Source organism: Elephas maximus, chromosome 10 (genome assembly GCF_024166365.1).
Source record: "Elephas maximus indicus isolate mEleMax1 chromosome 10, mEleMax1 primary haplotype, whole genome shotgun sequence".
Lineage (NCBI taxonomy): Eukaryota > Metazoa > Chordata > Mammalia > Proboscidea > Elephantidae > Elephas > Elephas maximus.
In genome coordinates, this window is record NC_064828.1 from 43,721,058 (window position 1) to 43,734,492 (window position 13,435).

Consider the following 13,435-nt stretch of genomic DNA (forward strand, 5'->3'; position numbering starts at 1 on the left):
AAAGGGGGTGTATGGGAACCCTCTGTACTTTCTAAGGAGCCCTGGTGGTATAATGGTTAAGCGCTTGACTGCTAACTGAAAGGTCAGCAGTTTGAGCCCACCCAGTGGCTCCTCAGTAGAAAAGACTGGTGATCTGCTCCTGTAAAGATTACAGCCTAGGAGACGCTATGGGGCTGTTCTACTCTGTCCTGCAGGGCTAGTATGAGTTGGAATCAACTCGACAGCAATGTAACAACTATACTTCCCACACAATTTTTCTGTAAACCTAAAACTGCTCTAAAATATAAAGTCTATTAATAAAGTAATAATTATACTAAAAATGATGTATGAATCAAGATTGGCTAAATTTGGTAACTGTTGAAGCTGGAGAATGTGTATATGTGGGTTCCTTATACTATTCTACTTTAGGATATGCTTAAACAGTCCCATAGTTAAGTTACAAAATGATATAGCTTCCCTCCTGATGAGGAAGATAAATAAAAAAATCTCATGCCCAGAGATAACTAGCACTAACATTTCAGTTTATGTATTTATTTACTTTTAGCCTTTTTTTCTATACACTTTGTAATACATTTGGAAGCATTTTCCTGTAAGATTTCTTTATTTGTGGGAAACTACACCTACTCCTCACCTATCGACTATCATTATCTTACATTTCACATTTACGACAATAGTAAAAATCTACTGTATGACTATTTTGCTCATTAACGATGTATATCTGGCGGTAATGAATGCCAAGGTACAAGGTGAGAGTAAGGTTATGTGTCAGCTTGGCTGGGCCATGATTCTCAGCGGTTTGGCAGTTGTGTAATGATGTAATTTGGCAGGTATATAATGATATAGTCATCTTCCATTTTCACACAACACTGATTTTTGCATAATAACCTGATCTCCGGAATTTAACCATGTCGATAAGTGCGGAGTGGGCATACTGCTATTTAATAATTGAAAGTCATTCTTTGAAAGAGCAGGGGGAAAAAAAGGTTAAAATATGTATTATAGAAATGATAGAACATACAAGCAGACTCACATTTTAAAAAATTCAGAATAAGAGCTGGTTTTTAATCGGATATTACAAAGTCTCTCTGGCTAAAACAGCAGATAACAGACAATGAGCACTCTTTAGAATTTTGTTACTGTTGCTGCTTTTAATCGGAAGCCTTGGTGGTGCAGTGGTTAAGCACCTGGCTACTAACCGAAAGGTCAGCAGTTCAAATCTACCAGCTGCTCCCTAGAAACCCTACGGGACAGTTCTGCTTGGTCCTACAGGGTTACTGTGAGTTGAAACTGACTTGGCAGCAAAGGGTTTGGTTTTTGGTTTTGGATGCTTGGCCGATATATCAATTAAGATATAAATAAATCATAAATAAATGCTGGAAGTTTTTTGTTAACCTTAAAAATATACTGATACGTATTCTAAATAGTTAATACAGTTCATGGCTTAAAGTGTTTACTAACAAATCGAAAATTCAAGTTATAAATTGATAAGTACTAACCTCTGCCCAAGCTTTTAGTACAGCTAAGATCTCCATGGTAGAAGCACTTTCGTTATACAAGTGACTTGGAGCTTCTTTTCCAGCCTGTATTTTTGTCAGTGATGAAACAAGTAACTGATGAACTCTTCGAAGATCATTAAGGTCACTTACAACTCCACTTGCGATCCAGGCACTGCAAACCTGGTTTCCAAGAAAATTAAAAGTTATATTTCAAAAAGTATAAATATCCCCCACGTGAGTTCAGCAGAGGTTACCCACACTCAGGAATCTAGTCACTGAAAACATCCTGCTATAAAGAAAGCCAGTGGGACGATGCTGTTAATGACAGTCAGAAGTCAGCATTTCAAAAGGTAATGAAGTGTAAGGCTGAAGCAAGGAAACTAGTGCTAATAATTATAGAAACTGAAGAGCCTGAGATATTGTTCATATGGAGAAATGAGGCCGTGAAAAACACCACCTTTATTAATGTTTGGATTAACATCTGAAGCAAATCGCCAACAAATTTTCAGCTCGTTATTCTAAAAACAGGGATAAATTGTGTGCTTAATACGACTTTAGTTGAAACCCCAATGAGGATTCTGATTCTTTTCAAGATAATGTATTTTTAATTTTTAAAAATAAATAATAACTGCAATGCAAGGACGTTCACTCAATTATCAGGGCCTCTATACAGCTTTTCCAGGTGACAGGTACTTCTTTTCTAGAGAAAATTTCTTTTTCTCATCGACGTATCTATTTGGTTCCTCTAACATTTCATAGAAGATTTCAGTGGCTTACAGTAAGAATACATATAAATGATTATAAATTAGAGACTCAGTACAATGGAAAACTTGATCTCTGAAGAGTTTATTGAGATGAATTTCATATAACATAAAATTAAACATTTTAAAGTGTATAACGCAGTGGCATTTAGTTCATTCATATGTTGTGCCATCAACAATTCTCTCTAGTTTCAAAGCTTTTTCATTATCTCTGAACTACGTAAGCTTTAAGGAACCACTTCCCACTTTCCCTCCTCCCATCCCCTGGTAACTACCAATCTGCATTCTGTCTCTATGGATTTGCTTTTGTTGTATTTATATTTGCTTATTTTATATTTCACATAAAAAGAATCATACAAATATGTGACCTTTTGTGATTGGATTCTTTCATTTAAGATAATGTTTTCAAAAAAAAAAAAAAAAGTACCAGCATGTATAAATACTTCATTCTTTTTTATGGCTCAATAATATTCCATTGCACGTATATACTATAATTTATCTGTTCAAAAATATTTAGGTTGTTTCTACCTTTTGGCTATTATAAATAATGCTTCCATAAACATTTGTGTACATGTTTCTTTATGAACATATATTTTCATTTCTCTTGGGTATATACCCAGGACTGGAATTGCCAGGTTATATGTTAATTCTACGTTTAACCTTTTAAGGAACCCCAAACTGCTTTTTTAAAATAATATTTTATTTTGTTTTCACTGAAAGTATACACAGCAAACTAGGTCCCCATTTAACAACTTTCTATACAACCCAAACTGCTTTCCACAGTGGATATACCATTTTACATTCCCACCAGCAAAGTACAAGGGTTCCAATTTCTTCAAATCCTCACCAATACTTGTTATTTTCAGTCTTTTTTGATGATACCCATGCTACTGGGTGTGAAATGGTATCACACTGTAGTTTTGATTTGCTTTTCCTTAAGGACCAATGATGCTGAACATCTTTTCATGTGTTTATTGGCCATTTGCTTATCTTCTTTGGGGAACTCTCAGTCAAGTCCTTTCCCTATTTTTTAACTGGGTTGCCTTTTTGTTGTTGAGTTGTATATATTCTGGATACTAAACCATTATCAGATACATGATTTATAAATATTTTCTCCCATTCTGTAGGTTGTCTTTTTAACTTCTTGATAATGTTCCTTGATGCACAAAAGTTTTTAATGTTGATGAAGTGCAATTTATCTATTTTTTTCTTTTGTTGCTTTTAATATTAAACCTAAGGATTCTTTGCCAAATCCAAGGTTATGAAGATTTATCCCTGTTTTCTTTTAATAGTTTTAGATGAAGTCTTTCTTCTTTCATATTTTTAGCTCTTATACTGAGGTCATTAATTCATTTTAAGTAAATTTCTATATATGGAGTGAGGTAGGGGTCCAACTTTATTCTTTTGCATGTGGTTATCCTTCAACAAATTGTGTCCCAGCATGATTTGTTGACGAGATTTTTTTCCTTATTAAATGGTGTGGGCAAATGGGAAAGCAGTCTGTTGCACAGCCTTCCCATCCCTATCTGGACTGCTTAATAAGAAGCCTTAGGCTCAAAGCACTCCCAGGTAACAAGAGGCTGGGGAATGGTTTTTCTATCTCCCAGTTTCTTCTCCTTATCATGGAGCCTACCTCCCTGTTCTGGGTACACAGTAACTTTCTCTGTTCTGCTCATGCAGGGGCAGCCACACGGCACCTGGCCAACCCATTTTCATCTGTTCCTGGCAGGGAGGGAACAGAGTTTCTCAACTGCAGCACAGTGGGGTACACGCAGACCACCAGCCCTGCCTTGGCTGTACGATGTAACCCACCGGCCATGGGAGACCAGAACCTGCTATTGAAGCTGACCTTGCTCTGCCTCTTCTCTATGTGAGTAAATTGTTGTTCCATCGAATACCAGTGTGTAAGTTATGCTTGGCAGTGTAGCACAGTGAACAGGATCAACAAATGGTCTTGGTACCCTTGTTGAAAATACTCTGGCACAGATGTTTGGGTTTATTTATGGTCTCTCAATTCTATTCTGTATGTCTATCCTTATGCCAGTACCACACTATTTTGATTACTATAGATATGTCTTGAGTTTAGAAATTGGGAAGTTTAATCTTCCAACTTTGTTTTCAATATTGTTATGGCTATTCTTTGCAATTCCACATGAATTTTAGGATTGACTTTCCTATTTCTGCAACAAAGACCATTAGAATTTTGATAAGGATTGAAGTAAATCTGTAGATTGTTTTGGGTAGCACTGCCATTTAACAACATTAAGTCTTTTAATCCACGCACATGGGATATCTTTCCACTTAATTAGGTCTTTAATTTCTTTCAGAAATGTTTTATAGTTTTCAGTACACAAGTCTTTCATCTCGTTGGTTAAATTTATCACTAGGTATTTTTCTTTTGGGTTCTATTGTAAATCAAATTGTTTTCTTAATTTCCTTTTAAGATTGCTTATTGCTGGTGTACAGAAACACAACTGATTTTTGTATGTTAATCCTGAACCCTACAACTTTGCTGAATTTGTTTATTAGCTCTAGTAGGTTTGTGTGTGTGTGTGTGTGTGTATTCTTTATCTTCTGTATATCGAACCAGTCATCTGCAAATAGATATAGTTTTACTTATTACTTTCCAATCTGGATACCTTTTCTTTCTTTTTCTTGCCTAATTGCTCTGGCTAGGGATCCAGTACAATGTCGAAGAGCAGTGGCGAAAGCAAGCATCCTTATCTTGTTCCTGATGTTAGGAAGAAAGCTTTCAGTCTTTCATCCTTGAGTATGACGTTTGACGTGGGTTTTTTCATAAATGACCTTTATTATGTTAAGAAAGCTCCCTTCCATTCTGTTTGTTCAGTGTTTTTATCATGAAAGAACGTTAAATTTTGTCAAATGCTTTTTCTCCATGTTTTGAGATGATCATGTTCCCTTCACCCCTTTGTTCTATTAATATGGTATATTACACTGATTAATTTTCTTAGTTGAACCACTCTTGCATTCCTGGGAAAAATCCCAACTTGGTCATGGGGTACAATCTTTTTAATCTGCCACTGGATTTGGTTTGCTAGTATTTAGTTGAAGATTTTTACGTCTATCTTCATTAAGTGATACTGCTCTGTAGTTTTCTTTTCTTGTGGTATGTTTGTCTATCTTTGGGATCAGGGTAACGCTGGCCTCAAAGATTGTCAGGAAGTATTCTCTTCTATTTCTGGAAGAGTTTGAGTATGATTAGTGTTAATTCTTCTTTAAATGTTTGGTAGAATTCAGCAGGGAAGTCATCTGGCCCTGGACTTTGTTGTGATGTTCCTGAAACACAAAATTTACTTATCTCCTTGCCTTTGTGCATAAGCCCTACATCTAGAATGCCCACCCCATGTATAGCTTGGCCCATCTCTAATGCCACCTCTAATCAAGTGAGATAATGGTATAAAGACAGAGGCACTCAAAAGAATCAAATGTCACTTCCTACATGTGACATGTGGCATGTCCTAAAACTATCCCTTATTTTCCTTCTTTGAAGTTATAGTACTTTGTTGGTATCACTGACATTTATTAGTATGCTCTGTATTATAGTTATTTGCCTTATCCTTCCTTAAAAACAAACCCAGTGCCGTCGAGTCAGTTCCGACTCATAGTGACCCTATAGGACAGAGTAGAACTGCCCCACAGAGTTTCCAAGGAGCGCCTGGAGGATTCAAACTGCTAACCCTTTGGTTAGCAGCCATAGCACTTAACTGTTATGCCACCAGGGTTTCCTATCCTTCCTTATAGACTACAAATGTGTCTAACAGCAGGAAATGTGTTTTACTTCTTTCTGTCCTCTGTAGCATTTAATAAAGTTTTCTGAATACTGAAGTCACTCAAAGGAAGTTGAAAGAACTGACGAAAAATTTTTTTCTATTATGTTTATTTTTATGTCAGTCCTATTTTTAATTACTTCAGGTTATCTAAGGCTGGATATTGAATACTTGGCAACCCAGTCTGAGAAAAGTTGCTGTTAAAAACTATGCAAAACTTGTAGACATATGAAAAAATGCTCAATTTCACTTGAAATGAAACAGAATTATCCTGAAATACCTTTTTTACTCCATCACAAAGACAAAAATTCACAAATTCAATGACTAACAATGTTGCTGAGACTAGGGGGAAAATAGGTATTCACATAACATTGCTGGTGGGAGTTTAAACTTTGACAATTGCTTTAATATATGCTTTAACATAGCAATTCAATTTTGGGGAATTTATCCCACAGGTGAGCTTGCATCCAGTTAAATGACCTATGCACAATGTCATTCACTGCAGCACTGTTTTTAATAGCAAAAGACAAAACAACTCGTATGTCCATTAATAGGGAACTACTTAAATCCATATACTGGATTGCCACTCATTTCTAAGGAAGAAAGAAGAAGTTCTCTAAACTTAAGAAGAAAAGGAAAAGGTGAAGCTGAGAGAGATGGTTAACAACTATAATAAAGTACCTTAGTAACAAACACTAAAGGAGCCCTGGTGACACAATGGTTAAGTGCTTTGCTGCTAACCGAAAGGTAGGTGGTTTGAACTAATCAGCCGTTCTGCAGGAGAAAAGACCTGACGATCTGTTTCCATGAAAATTATATAAAAAAAAATCAAACCAAACCTGTTGCCGTTGAGTCAATTCTGACTCACAGTGACCCTACAGGACAGAGTAGAACTGTTCCAGAGAGTTTCCAATGCTGTAAATCTTTATGGAAATAGACTGCCACATCCTTCTCCTGTGGAGAGGCTAGGAAACTCTATGGGGCTGTTCTACTCTGTCCTATAGGGTTGCTATACGTGGGAATTGACTCGACAGTACACAACAACAACAACAAACACTAACTGGAGAATTACTTCATAAAAAAAGAAAGTTTTATTTCTTAAGCTTCATCTTTTCATCACTTACTTGACATGCTTTGGCAGTGACATCAGGTGGCGTCTCTGAAGCGAAGGCTGGTCTAAGTGCTGCTCCTACCTGGCAAGAAATAATAGGACATATCAAGCATCAATAAGTAAGGTAGCGCAAGTTCTCTCCTTTTTTAACGTTATTTTAAAATTACTTGTTTATACTAGGCATTATAGACATCTGTTGCTTTTGCCTGCCCAGCATGTCTTCCCCCTTCTTTAGTTAATACCATCCTACTTTTCCTTTGAGGAACTCTCTCTTTCAACACTCTTAGTCCATGTTGTTATGGAGCTGACATCACTGCCTGGCTCCAGGGACCCATATTGGGATAATGAAAGCTCTCCTCAGGATTTTTGCTAGGAGTATTGGGAAAAAAAGCACTGTCTCTTATACCAGCCATTTTGACACTACTTGGAGAGAGCAAGCCTGACAATAAAAAAAATAAAGCCAATGTAAAAGAAAGCAGAGCCATCTGAGAAATTTCTGACAAGAGTTCTCCTTTTCTGTTTAAGTGAGTTGGAAGTGTGTTTCTATCACCTGCCATTATAAGAAACCTAAAAAATGTGAGGGCTCTCCTTAAGTTGAATTATAATATTTATTCTCATATGATAGTTTATATAACTTCAATCTCCTTCTTCTGCTAAGCATACATTGGCATTACCTTCTGGGAAGAAGGGAAAGAGATGGTTAACCAACTGTTGAACTGCTCTGGTTTCCCTAACTGCTAGCCATCAGAAAGTGCCCTGAATCGTAATGAGAGGTAACCATGGTTGGGTGCTGCTAGAGGATTGTGAGACAGGTGATGATTTTTTTTTTTTTCTACATTATTCAATGTACCAATCAAATCACAATCATTTAAAAAAATTACAGAATCAGTGACAGAAGGCTGAATCCTTTTCTAAGCTCAGAAAAAAAAAAAAATTAAACTGGTTACATATTCTACTCTAGGAGTAGTTATTGGAAGATAAAACATACATGTAGTCTAAATGGGATGTTTAGTAATGATTTAGTGTTACGTTGCTTATTCAGATATTTTGTAAAGTATTTCATCACTAAGGTTGTTTGTTCTTTCAAATTACAAAGAAAGTTTTACTTATGAAAATTAACCTTTAAAGTTATAAAAGACTTATTTTATATATCATTTTGCTTTTACTTGAGGTTTTATAAAACATTAGCTGGCATATATCTTCAAACATATGCATTTTGTATATACTGACTAAACTAGTAATGCATTAGGTGAGATACATAATATACAAATTAAGAGCTGACATGCTAATTAGTTTCACAGATGTTTTATCTAGGCGTTTAATAATAAAATTCTCTTAACAGAAAGTGCTTACGTTGGCTTGATACTGTTCCAGAATCACATGACCTGGAAACTCTGGTTCTGGAATAGTTGCAAATCGCCGAATAACAACTAACAGTGTTTCAAGGCCAGAAAGACGGAGCTGGTCACTGTGATCTGTGGCAGCCATAAAAGCCATGCGAATTAAGTCAGCAAGATGAAGCACCAAAAAGTCATCTACGAGATTAAAAAATACCTTATCAAGAAAAAGAAATGCTGGACCTAAGATCTGTGTTAAGTGACATTAAGAGACTTAATGTTCCTTTTTTTAAAAAGTATTTTTATGTGGCTCTTTTTATGGATTATATTTTACATGTCTTACCACACATCCTTGGAAACTCTACGGGGCAGTTCTACTATAGTGGGGTTACCACACATACAAACAGTAGTATCTTAGATGGCCATCTGCAAGCTTTGAAGACCCCAGAGGCTACTCACCACAAACTAGGATGTAGAACATTATCTTTGTGTAATATCTTATTCCAATTGTGTAAGTTGTCCTCCCAGACTAAATAGTCCCAAGCCTTTTGATCCAGTAAACCAATCCCAATTTTTAAAATTTATAACACATACTTTAAGTAACTCAAATATTCACACCAAAAAAGCAAAACAAAACACCCAATTATTTATAACTATTCGAAAATCAAAGACAGAACAGCATCCTTTGAAAGCATGCTAATAGTAGCTTCAATAACAATTTTGTTCACATTTTCTGATATTAGAAGGAGACTTGGGGCTTTGATCAATTAGGCAGTAATTTAATTATTCTGTTTATCTCAAGTTGAAGATAAGAGACTTAATGTTCCTTTTTTAAAAAAGTATTTTTATGTGGCTCTTTTTAGGGACTAGGTTATCTTATATTTTGCATGTCTTACCACACATACAAATGATGGGGATATAAAAAGCATTTCTAGCTTCAGAAATGAGAAATAAGAAGTACTTTTATTCCTACAACTCATTCTTTGGTAAAATAATTCTACTGGGGAGAGACATAAGGCAACAATTTTTCCCCTCATTTTTCCATATAAACTTTATTTCCACAAGGTAGGATTGTTTCTTTTCATTCCAGAAAGGAGTGTTTGATTTTGAGAGCACAGTGTATCTACAGACCTGGATCTTTTCTTTTTTTTTAATGGTATTTTATTGTGTTTTAGGTCAAAGTTTACGGAACAAATTAGGTTTCCCTTTAACAATTTTTATACAAATTGTTCCATACCATTGGTTACAATTTTTACAACGTGTCAGCATTCACATTATTCCCAGTCTGGTCTGTTTCCATTGATCTAGATTCCCTTCCCCTCCTTGACTTCTCATCTTTGCTTTTTGGTAAATGTCGACCATTTGGTCTCGTACAGTTGATTTTTTTAAAGGGGCACATTTGTCATGGGTGATATTGTTTATATTATAAGCCAATCTATTATCTGGCTGAAAGGTGACCTATAAAAATAGCTTCAGTTCTGAATTCAAAGGGTATCTTATGGTGATAGTCTCAGGGGGTCCTTTAGTCTCTATCGGTCCAGTTGGTCTGGGCTTTTTAGGAATTTAAGTTTTGTTTTACATTTTTATCTCATTCTATCTGAGACGGACCTTCTATTGTGTCCCTGGTCAGAAAGGTTGATAGTGTTAGCTGGGTACTATCTAGTTCTTCTGGTCTCAGGTTAGAAGAGGCTGTGTTTTATGTGGGTTATTAGTCCCATGGGCTAGTTTCTTCTGAGAGCCTTTGATTTCCTTCGTTCTCTTTTGCGCCATACAAGTAGAGGCCAACAGTTATATCTTAGATTGCCATTTGCAAGCTTTTAAGACTCCATAGGCTACTCACCACAAACTAGGCTGCAGAACATTATCTTTGTGTAATACGTTATACCAGTTGACTAAGTTGTCCCCCAAGACTATAGTCCCAAGCCTTTTGATCCCGTAACCAACCCGACAAGTTGTCTGGATATGTCTAGGAAGCCTCCATAACTGTGCCCCCTATGTGGTTTGTTTGTGTGTGTGTGTATGTGTATGTATGTATATATATATACCTATGTATACACACACATATATATACACACATAAATATATGTCTGGGATATATATATATATATATATGCCTACAGATATACCTACACATGCATGTGCATTTACTCACATATAGTAAGACAATCATTTAACAGTGTTCCGATAATTAAATGTTTAGAGGCATAACTAACCTTTATTTGGAATATATTTGAGACTACTTCTAAGAAGAATAGAATTGTAGCTCACACTGAAGAAATCAACTCAACGTACCTCCAATTTAAATTGGTAGCACAGCAATCAGTAAGAATCTATGATATACTAATTTTATACCTACCATAGTATCTAGTACAGTGCTCAGCATGAATGAGACTCAAAAAATGCCTACTTGAAAAATAAGTAAAACAAAGATAGCTCATCCATACTCCCACACTGGCAACAGCAACATTTTCTTTTATGATTCTTTTTTTCTGTAAGAATGCTTCTTAGGTATTTAGAAATGTGTCTCTGAACATACACGTTTAAGTAAATTAAAAAAAAAAATTAGATATCAACTCATAAAACTAAAACCTGTTGCCACTGAGTCAATTCTGACTCAAAGTGACTCTATAGAACAGAGTAGAACTGCCCCACAGTGTTTCCAAGGAGCAGCTGGTGGATGTGAACTACCAACTTTTTCGTTAGCAGCTGTAGCTCTTAACCACTACATCACCAGGGCTCCTTAAACCATAAACATAAAACTTTTACACATACTTATGTAAAAATAATAAAACTGAACATAAGAGGTCAAAATGGTCTTACAATCAGGTTTACTTTATATTGAGATAAGCTCAAATGTTTTCCAGGTAACATCCACACTCAAAAGCCTATGGGCAAAAATTGTTAAATTTTAATTCAAAAATAATTTTGGGAATTGGCTAATGTACATGCCACTCCCCAAACACATGTTTATTCTCTATAAACTTAACTCATTGCACATGTCCATTAAACAAAAGTTATCAAGAAGCCTAATCATTTAAAAATGTACTTGAACATCAAAAAATATACTATCCTTATAGCTCATCTAAATACTGCAATCAAGTTTCATATCTGATTTGGAAAAGTAAAAATAATCTTTTAGTTTTTTTTTTAAGTAATATTAAAACCATAAGCAGATAGTATTTCTACATATATCATATGAACTTTTCATTATTATGCCACTTACTTCTCGAATCCCTTTTTTTCATTTCTTGTGCTAAAGCAATGTCAAAATGTGCACTGTCTGCATTCTCACACTGGTTAATTATCCTACAGATACATTCAGCAGCAAAGACTCTGGTAGTCCATCGGGGATTGGTAAAAGGATGGGATTTTTCATCATTTCTGGTGGTCAGAACTGAGGCATCATCCCCTTTATCTCCTTCCTCTTCTTGCATTGTATCCACACAAGTTATGGCTGCAAAATCTTTCATTGAGGAAGAATACATACAATTATAATCCACTGAAGCATGTATTTATAAAGGAATACACAAATGATTACACATCAGACTAAAATTATCATGGATCAATCATACATCTTTTAATAACATCAAATAATTATGTCTAATAACTACAGACAGTAACAGCATTGCTTAAAGGAAATATCAGAAGAGTTGCTCCAGGTCAAAATGACAACGTTGTTAAATTATATTCAAAGTGACAAACTAAACATGATATTAGGTCCTGGATACTCATCAATACCCAGTTTGTAGACGGATATACCTAAGAAGCTCAAAAGTCTCTATGAGGAAGTGTGGGCAGGGTGGCGTGCATTAGGGATGTTGTTTTAACACTAGATTTAAGAAGGTTCCTGAATCCACTGAATCCATTTGAAAATAGTTTTCTTGGGATAGACTCATCACTGGCATAATAGTCTCAGTTATCCTGATGGCAGGAGTCACTGATGAGTGAATTACTTCCTCTTCTTATTAAGTGTTAAGTCAATTTAAAATGGAACTAATGTTATAGAACTAACCTGTTTTTTAAACTACCTTATATGTCAACATTTTTGTGCTAGTGATAGCAAAGATATTACAAATAAAGTTATGACAAAATCCTGTTCTATTACTGAAAAGCCAGCACAGACTGAAAAGTGTTTTCCCAGTAACAAGGAATAGAGCCAAATCATAGAGAATAAAGAACAAATTATAAAATAAAACTGAGCTAGCATGTTCAGGGAGTACAAATGTAAAATTAAAAAAAAAGATAAGATAGGTGAGATACCAAAAATCTGTCTACCTATCTATGCATGTACAAATTTTCTTTTAAGGGAGAAGTCCTTTTAAGTTACTAAATAATGGGGACAGAAGAATTACAAAAGGAAAACATACAAGGTATAATGGTTGAAAGAGCAGGTATAAATGACTGGGATGCCAAAATCAAAAACCAAACCTGTTGCTGTTAAGTCGATTCCTACTAATAGTGACCCTATAGGTCAAAGTAAAACTGCCCCATGGGGTTTCCAAGGCTGTAAATCTTTACGGAAGCAAACTGCCAAACTATCGGTTAGCAGCCAAGTGCTTAACCACTGTACCACCAGAACTTTTAAGTGACTAGAAGAGTCACTAGACAGTAAAGAATGTTTAAAAAAAAAAAAAAAAAAAAAGGAATTTTTAACGGTATCTCTTGTCCTTTGAGGAAACCCTGGTGGTATAGTGGTTGAGAGTTCGGGTGCTAACCAAAAGGTTGACAGTTTAACCCACCAGCTGCTCCCTGGAAACCTATGAGGCAGTTCTATTCTGTCCTATGGGGTCGCTATGAGTCAGAATCGACTTGACTGTAATGGGTTTGTTTTTGTTTTGTCCTTTGACATAATTCAGAGACACATTAAATTTTAAGGCTTAAGTAACTGAGTTGAGAGCTGCTGAAATATAGTGGAAAGTTCAAGGACTTTGAAGTCATACAG

The 13,435-nt window shown here is 35.5% G+C and overlaps 1 protein-coding gene across 4 annotated transcripts in view; it reads right to left on the reverse strand.

Moving 5' to 3' along the window:
- The window catches only part of HEATR5A (HEAT repeat containing 5A), a 141,367-nt gene that overhangs the window by 31,291 nt on the left and 96,641 nt on the right, over window positions 1–13,435 (reverse strand). For all 4 annotated transcript variants that reach the window (XM_049897447.1, XM_049897448.1, XM_049897449.1 and 1 more), the window contains 4 exons: window positions 11,717–11,956; window positions 8,510–8,691; window positions 7,170–7,238; window positions 1,497–1,676 (listed from right to left, as the gene is read on the reverse strand). In XM_049897447.1, coding sequence (XP_049753404.1) covers window positions 1,497–1,676; window positions 7,170–7,238; window positions 8,510–8,691; window positions 11,717–11,956 — 671 coding nt within the window. The remainder of the gene's footprint in view (window positions 1–1,496; window positions 1,677–7,169; window positions 7,239–8,509; window positions 8,692–11,716; window positions 11,957–13,435) is intronic.